Source organism: Gavialis gangeticus, unplaced genomic scaffold (assembly GCF_001723915.1).
Source record: "Gavialis gangeticus isolate Ggan-Ray unplaced genomic scaffold, GavGan_comp1, whole genome shotgun sequence".
Taxonomy (NCBI): Eukaryota; Metazoa; Chordata; order Crocodylia; family Gavialidae; genus Gavialis; species Gavialis gangeticus.
Window position 1 is genome coordinate 44,158,781 of NW_017729008.1, and position 7,747 is coordinate 44,166,527.

At 59.0% G+C, this 7,747-nt stretch overlaps 1 protein-coding gene across 1 annotated transcript; it reads right to left on the reverse strand.

The window, feature by feature from the left end:
- Nucleotides 1-497: 497 nt before the first annotated feature.
- GCC1 (GRIP and coiled-coil domain containing 1) lies at nucleotides 498-6,945 on the reverse strand. Its single transcript, XM_019509711.1, has 2 exons — nucleotides 5,900-6,945; nucleotides 498-3,967 (listed from the first exon to the last, which is right to left on the reverse strand). Exons 1-2 carry the CDS (start codon nucleotides 6,914-6,916, stop codon nucleotides 2,663-2,665), a joined length of 2,322 nt encoding a protein of 773 aa, XP_019365256.1. The 5' UTR covers nucleotides 6,917-6,945; the 3' UTR covers nucleotides 498-2,662.
- Between the last annotated feature and the right edge of the window lie 802 nt (nucleotides 6,946-7,747).

The following is a 7,747-nucleotide window of genomic DNA, read 5'->3' on the forward strand; positions in this document are numbered from 1 at the left end:
AATGGGCACAAGTTGATGGAGAGGAGGTATAGATTGGACATCCGCAAGAACTACTTCACAGTTAGGGCGGCTAGGAGCTGGAACCAACTTCCAAGGGAAGTGGTGCTGGCCCCTACCCTGGGGGTCTTTAAGAAGAGGCTGGATGCCTACCTGGCTGGACTCAAATGAGTCCCGTTTCTCTTTTTGGGGTTTTTTTGTTGTTCTCCCGCCCTGGCAGGGGGTCGGGCTAGAAGATCTACTAGGTCCCTTCCGACCCTTAATCTATGAATCTATGAACCTATGACCTGCAGAAGGGTTTCCCCACCCAAATAAGGGATTCCAGGTTCTAGGCTGAGGGCTGGCAACATCCGTGCCCTGCTGCAGGGGTGATGGCCTGTGTGTGGAGACAAAGCAGCACGGAGTGGGGGTTGATCATGGCGCATGGAGGGAGGCCTGGGGCCAGGCATCGACTGCAAGTGCTTCCTGCAGCCCCTGCCGGTGGGCGACGCACAGAAGGATGCTTGTTTGCTGCTGCCGGGACCACAATGCACCTTTAATGAGACCCATGTATGACCCCCAGAGCTCATGACTACATGTGCACCTGGCAAATCAGCCAGTCCAGATCTCCTTGTGCCGCTGGCAGAGGTGTCCGAGGGAGGGCAGAAGCTTTGCTGTTTGCTGGCCTAAACTTTGGCCTGTGGAAACTTCAAAGCTTAGCCTTGGACACCAGCCCTGGTCCTGGGGCCAGCTGACAGCCCTGGGAAAGGGGCTACAGGGATGGCTGGATACATTATACCAAAAGGGGCAGGGCAGAGAACCTGGATAGGCCCTGCTAATACTGCTCCCCAGCAGCACCGGGATGCCCCAGTGGCAGGAAACCCACTATAGTACCCAAGAACAGCGCCTGACCCCCTCCTGATTGGAGGAACATGGCAACACTCAGCAGGTCCCAGCGCAGCTACCCTGCACTGCTGGGGGATGGCAGAGCTAGTAGCACCATTCACCCCTGCTTCATGTGCTGACCTGCCGCAGCAACACCATCCTGCCCCGGCAGCTCAAGGGGCCTTGCTGTGCAACCATGCAGCAGACAGTCCTGGCTTGGCAGTGCCAGTCCTTGAGTGGGAAGAGGCGCAGGGAGCAAGAACACTGCAGAGGCAACAAATGGAACCTCTGCTGCTTGTGGGTGGGAGACAAAAAAAAGGGGGGACAAGTTGAAGCACAGGAGGGGCAGGGGCAAGGGCAAGGGAGACCTCGACCCCAGGCACGAACACTGACTTCAGAGTGGGAAGGGATGATCCCAGCTTGGCTCATTACCTAACCAGAGCGGAGGGGGCTCTCGTGGCCTGCGTGCCCCTCTCTACTAGCCATGCTGCATGGCTGGCACCACGATCCTGCCCCAGAAAGGCAGCAGTGCGTGCTGGAAAGGGAGCAGGACCAACTGGAATTCCCTGCTACTTTTGCTCCTGTTTCCTGGCAGGATCTTCCTTCCCACGACCCTGTGAGGAGGCAGCCATAGCCCATCTCCCCAGGGACTCTGCTCCTGACCAGGCTGGCGCACAGGCCCTTCACCACAGGCATGGCCAACCCCAACAGGCTCTCAGGATGACAGCAGTGAAGCCTGAAGCATGCACAGGCACTCCAGAGCTACAAGACTCCCTGGTATTGGGAGAAACCACTCCTCCTGCCCTCCTCTGCTTCTTGCGCTGGCTCTGGGCCCCATCCAAGCTGTCACAAAATAAATCAAGTAAAATTATACTTAGAAGCACTCAGGACATGGCAAAAGTCTCAGCAGCCTGCAAATGGCTGCCAAGGGCCAGAGCATCCCCTACGCTTTGTCCCCTTGGCCCCCTTCCCAGAACAGCCCCTGTCTCCCCCCAGAAGGCTGGGGACAGAGCAGTGACTGGTCTACTGCAGTACATATAAGGGATGTGGCCCAGAGCCACCCCTCACTCCTCCGTTGCTATAAAGTGCCAGTCAGTGAAAGAGCTGGAAAAGCGTTTCCCTCTGCGTGAGCCCACGTCCCGCTTTGTGGAGAATCCCTGCTGCAGAGGGGACTTCTTGCTACGTTTCCCCAACCTTCCCCCCAGCAGACCTTGGCTGTTCCCACTGAAAACCAGGAGCTGTTTCCTTCTCATGTGATTTTGGCCATCCCGCAAAGCTGCCAAGGATTTCCCATGCCCAGACAGTGGGAATTACATTTCACCCGTCACCATCATCCTGTTGCTTTTCCCCACACCAAATACCATGAGCATTGTGTCCCCCCATCTCCAAAGGGCTGCTTCCTTCACTGCTCAATTGCAGGCCCACCTGGAAAGCCCACACACAAGCAAGTGACAGGGTCCCCCTATTCCTTGCATGCACAGAGGGATGGCACAACAGGGGAAGGAGATTTAACACACCTGGTGCCCTCAGTCAGGGTCTCCTCCCCACCCTCCTGTGGATGCCTGTAGCAAAGAAATCTGCAGTCCTGGCAAATGACCAGAGCGATTCTGCCGTTAGAGTAGTGCTAAAGGCACTAGTGTAAAAGCTCAGCTCCCTGCTGAAGGCTCTGCCAAGCTCCTTAGCGTTTGCCAGGACACACATTGCATTGTAAGAAGGGGAAGGGCAGCTGGGTCTTCCAGGACAGGCAGAAGCCAGGAATGTGTCATTACAGGGGAGGAGGAGTTCAAGTGAGAACTAGGTCTCATCTCTTCCCAGGCAGCCACCAGCTGCCATAGGCTGAGTGTCTCATAACCACTTGCTTCTCTTCCGGACTAAAGTGCAGAATAGTCAATATGGCTGTTAGCGTCTGCTGACGGCCTAGAGAGTCTGTCAAGGTCAAGAACCGGTAGATGATGTTCTTGAGATACTCCAGGTTGGCTCCCTCCCTGCTCTGGTCCCGGACGGTCTTCTGGATACAGTCCTGAAGGGCAGACACCTCTTCCCTGTGCTTCTCCCCCTCGACCAGGATCTTCTCCTGCAGCTGGTGGACTTCCGTCTCCAGCTGGTGCTTCTGCTTCCGCAGGGCTGTGATCTCCACCTCCTTGCGAGCCAGCTGCTCTGCGTACAGGAAGAAGGTGGGCTCGCTGGCCGCAGCGATGTGCAGGGCCTGTGTGAGGTTCTCAGAAGAGATGTCACCCGCTAAGCTGTCATCACCCACATTACCTCCTGGTCCCAGGTAGCTCTTGGAGCCGTGGAGCCCGTATGGGAAGGCCACGGCTCTCAGCTGCTCCAGCTCCTGATCCTTCTCCGCCAGCATGGCTAGCGCGCGGTCCCGCTGCTTGTGCATCTCCTCCTCCAGCATGAGGCTCCTCTCTCGGTACTCCAGCTGGCATCTCTCCAGCTCCTGCCGGTGACCCTGCTGCAGGTGGCACAGCTCCTGCTTCCTGGCTTCCAGCTCTTGCTGATGCTGCTTCTCCATCTCCTCACAGGACAGCCGCAGCGCAACGTACTTCTCCTTCAGCTCTGCCAGTTGCTCCTGAGCCTCCTCCAGCTCCTTCACCGTGCTGCCGTCTTTGGCCGACTTGTTTTTGAAGACCACTTGGGCCCTCATCTTGTACCGTTCAAACTCCTCCTTCAGCTGCTTTAGTTCCTGCTGGTAGTAGAGGGCAGTGGCCTTCTCCCCGTCCCCTGCCTCATGGCCCTTTGGCAGCTCCAGTTCACACAGCTTCTCGATGTCCAGAGCTGGCTGGCTCTTCTTAGCTGCTGCCTGCAGAAGCCTCTTCAGCATCTCCATTTTGTCCTTCAGGACGTTGAAGTCAAGGTTGGCCTCCTCCAGGTGTAGGTCCACGGGGGACCGGCTGGACACCGCAATAGCCAGGGTCTTGTTCTCCAGGTCCAGCTGCATGATGCGGTCTTTCAGCTTCTGAATCACCAGCTGGTCTTTCTGCTTGGCTTTCTCGTAAGTGCCCAGCAGCTCCGATGCCTCGGAGACCTGCCCCTCCAAGCTGGCCACGCGCCGCTCCTCCATCTGGGCTTGCTGCCGGAGCTGCTCTTCTGCCTGGGCTGCCTGGAAAGAAGAGCACAGATGGGTTTCGTTACTGCCTCACTATACACAGGGAGCCTCTGTGTTCAAGTGCTGGAGCAGCTCCCTCCTCTCTGCTACCACATCTGCTGTTTCACGCCTTCTCTCTCCCCACCCACAGAAACAAGGAAACTACTTAACTCAGGGGTGCTCAACCCCTAGCCAGTGGGCCAAATCCAGCCCATGGGGACTCTGCAGAAAAGGTGACAGTGGACAATAAGCTGAACAGGAGCCAGCAGTGTGTGCTTGTTGCCAAGGCTACCAGCATCCTGGGCTGCACTGGTAGGAGCGCTGCCAGTAGGTCCGGGGCAGTGATTCTTCCCCTCTATTCAGCACGGGGGAGGCCACATCTGGAGTCCTGTTTCCAGCTGTGGGCCCCCCAGCAGCTGAATCCAGCCTGACCCACCTGCCCCCCATGCTGGATTGAGCCCAGCGGGTGTATATGGCCCACAGATGGACTGGGCACCTTCCATCCAGCTCACAGGGCAAAAGGTTGGGCACTCCTGGTTTAACCTGTTATTTGCCTGTCTCTCCCCAGGGCCCCTCCAACTTCACAGAAAATGCCCACCGGAGCTCCCCACAGTACGTCTTTGCTGAGCACACCACGACTCTCGCTTGTGGGGCACTGGACACATCACTCCTGGGACGTTTCAGCCAGCACGGATGAACCGTCACCAACAGAAGTGCAGGACCTCTCACTGTGGCACGGTCACTGGCCCCCACAGCCTGATCTGCTGCTGCCACAGGAAAGCTAACACACTCAAAGTGCATCTCACAGCCCGTTCTGCACAGAGCCAGGGAAAAGGGGAGAACTCTTCCGAGTTGTTCATCTTGACGTCACTGATGGAGAATTCTGCCGATCTGCAGAAAGCTAGATTAAAAGTAGCTTCCCCTTAACAGTGGTATCCGCACTGAACTTTCTGCCCAAGGATTTTACAAAGGCAAGATGCGAGGTGCTGCCCCATGGCCACGGGATGACGCATCAGCTGCACCGGGTGGGTAGCTAAAATGGAGCGCCACGGGAAGTGCCAAGACACTATGTTACGGCACAAGAGAATTGCTTTCCCACCCTCGTCTCCACCTGACCACTGGGGACCTACTCATGCCTGGTGCTTTGGCTTGTGCGAGACTTGTTAGTTTCACAGGACAGAGGAGGTCCTTCTCACTTGGCACAGTGGGGGGCCAGCCTTTTCGGCCACAAGTTAGCCCTACACCTTCCCCAAGCGCTGCTCCGATCCCCTTCCCATGCCCGTTCTGCTGCTCTGCTTTCTGCTTCCTCCCTTGCGCTCCCTGACCAATCCAGTGCTCTAATTGCTGCATAGTTATTAGGGGCTGGAAGAGACCTTAAAGATCATTGGGTCCAGCCCCCTGCACATAGGCAGGAAAGACTGCTGGGAACATATTTGCTCCCAGCCCAATCCACTGCTCTGCTTGTTGCTTCCTTCAGTGTCCTCCCTGCCCAATTTGCTGCTTTGCTTTCTGCTCCCAGCCCTGCGCTTCCTGTCTGATCTGCTGCTCTGGTCCCATCTCTGTGCACCCTGCCTGATCTGCTGCTCTGCCACATGCCACGCAGAGGTGACCTGTACCACAGCGTGGCCACTGCTAACACAGAAAATGGTTTTTTTTTTAAATCTCTTACTCATAGTATCATAGTACTTAGGGTTGGAAGGGACCTAAACAGGTCACCACGTCCGACCCCCTGCCCCAGGCAGGAACGGGTGCCGGGATCATATCACCCCAGCCAAACATCTGCCAAGCCTCCTCTTGAAGACCCCCAAGGTAGGAGAGAGCACCACCTTGCTTGGGAGGCGTGAGATGCAGGGTCTCTACTGCCTGAACTGCACTGCAACCCCCCGGGGTCCCCGCTGCCACTCCCTTCCTACAAGCCGGCTGCCGAAGCACAAGTGACAGAACCACCTTTCTCATCTCTTGCAGCAGCTGCGCTTGGAAGTGATGCTTGAGGCTGCCCATCTCCTCCCGCAGGGTCTGCAGCCGGGGGTCCGGCTTGTTGTTCTCCTCCTGCACGGCCTGCAGCTCCCTCTGGAGCTCCTCCACCTCCTGCCTCAGCTGCCTGACGTGCAGCTCGTAGGTCTCAGCGCGGTCAGCTGCGCATGCCCGCCCGGCCAACGCCTCCCTGGTCTCCTCCAGCTTCAGCTCTACCTCCCGGCGCGCGGTCCTCTCGCTCTGCAGCAGCCTCTGCAGCTCCCGCAGCATCACTGCGTGGTCACCCTGCTCCTGTGCCCGGTCGTGCTGCTGGGCAATGAGGCGGGCTTTGACCTCAGCCAGCTGCTCCTGGGCGCCCGCCAGCTCCGCCTCCAGCCTGCTCCTCTCCTCCTCAGCCTTTTTGGTGGCATCGTCCAGATCCTGCTTCATCTTCTTCTTGTCCGCTTGGTAGGAGGCCTCCATGCGGGATTTCTCCTGCGCAACAGTGGCCAGGGAGCTGGTCAAGGTGGCCAGCTGAGTCTTCAGCTGCAGCAACCGTTTGTCGGCCTCCGGCGCCTCGGCACTGCCCGTGCTGACGCCGCTCTCTGACCCACTGGCCTCTTCTGATTTCAGCGGGGAGGCCCCCGCGGCTGCCCTCTCCTCCTCCGTGCCCAGTTCGCCCTTGGTACTGGTTAAACTGGCGGCCGTGTCCACGCTGGTCGCTGTGCCCCCGCTGTCCTCGCTGTGGACTGAGCTCCTGTCGTCTGCTGTGTCGGCCAAGGGGGGGCCGGCAGCTGGGCGGCTTGGGCCAACGTCCGCCTCATGGGACGCCGACAGCACCGTGACGCTGGCCTCCAGCGCATCCTTCTCCTTCAGGAGGCTCTTGTAGGCCTGCACCACGTCCTTCAGGCGCGCCTGGTACTGCAGCAGCTGCTTCTTCTGTGACTCGATTGTCTCCACCAGGTCCCGCTTGCTCGGGCCGCCCCCGAAGTTCATGCCGAACTTCTCCATCGCGCTGCGGCTCCGTTCCGGGGCCCTGGGGCAGGACAGGGGAGGGGGAACACGCGTGTCACTGTCTACACAACCAACGGCGCGGCAGGGCCAACCCCCGGGGGCAGGCTACTGCCAGAACACATGCCCCTCGGACGGGCCTGGTGCCACCCCAGAGGCCTCAACCCCCGGAGGCAGAGCAGGAAAGGGGTCAGGGGTCGCCCGACCCCGGAAGTGCCCCCGCCCTCCCAGACGGAACTAGCCCCAGCGCGGCCCGCTCCCTACCTGCAGATTCATAGGCGGCCCAGATGCACTCCGCATGCGCACCTCCCCGCCGGGCCCGTCCACGCCTGCGCAGAGTGCGCGCTCGCGGGGGCCCCGGTTGATGCGCATGCGCAGCGCATCCCGCCAATCGGATCTTGGACTGCGCATGCGTCGAGAGCTGGACGCTTTATTGATGCAGCGCGGCGTGGCGCGTCTTGCGCACGCGTGCTCCCGGACCCGGAAGTGGGTCTGTGTTCAGGCTGCTAATAAAGTGTCAACAAGGGGGAGGCAGGAGCTACGTGGTATGAGGCTGGGGCAATTGAAGTTATGAAGTGTTAGGGTTATGGGGCACTGGGGCAAGAGGGCATGGGGCTTGGCCAATGGAGCTACAGGGTAATAGGGTATACACTATGGGGCTTTCGAGCTGTGGAGCACTGGGGCTATGGGGCACGAAGCCAGTGAGGCCTGGTGTATGGGGCAGTGGAGCAGAGGTCTATGGCACATGGACACGGGGCTATATACCATAGGAGAGGGCAGTGGGCAGACACGCCTAGGCCCTGGGGTGGATCTGGACGGGATGGTGGGGCT

Excerpts from the sequence above, each read along its gene's own strand:
- GCC1 (XM_019509711.1), bottom strand. The coding sequence starts at position 6,916 with ATGGAGAAGTTCGGCATGAACTTCGGGGGCGGCCCGAGCAAGCGGGAC. Across the intron at positions 3,968-5,899 it reads TGCTGCAAGAGATGAGAAAG|GCAGCCCAGGCAGAAGAGCA; the intron begins GTGGTTCTGTCA and ends TCTTCTTTCCAG.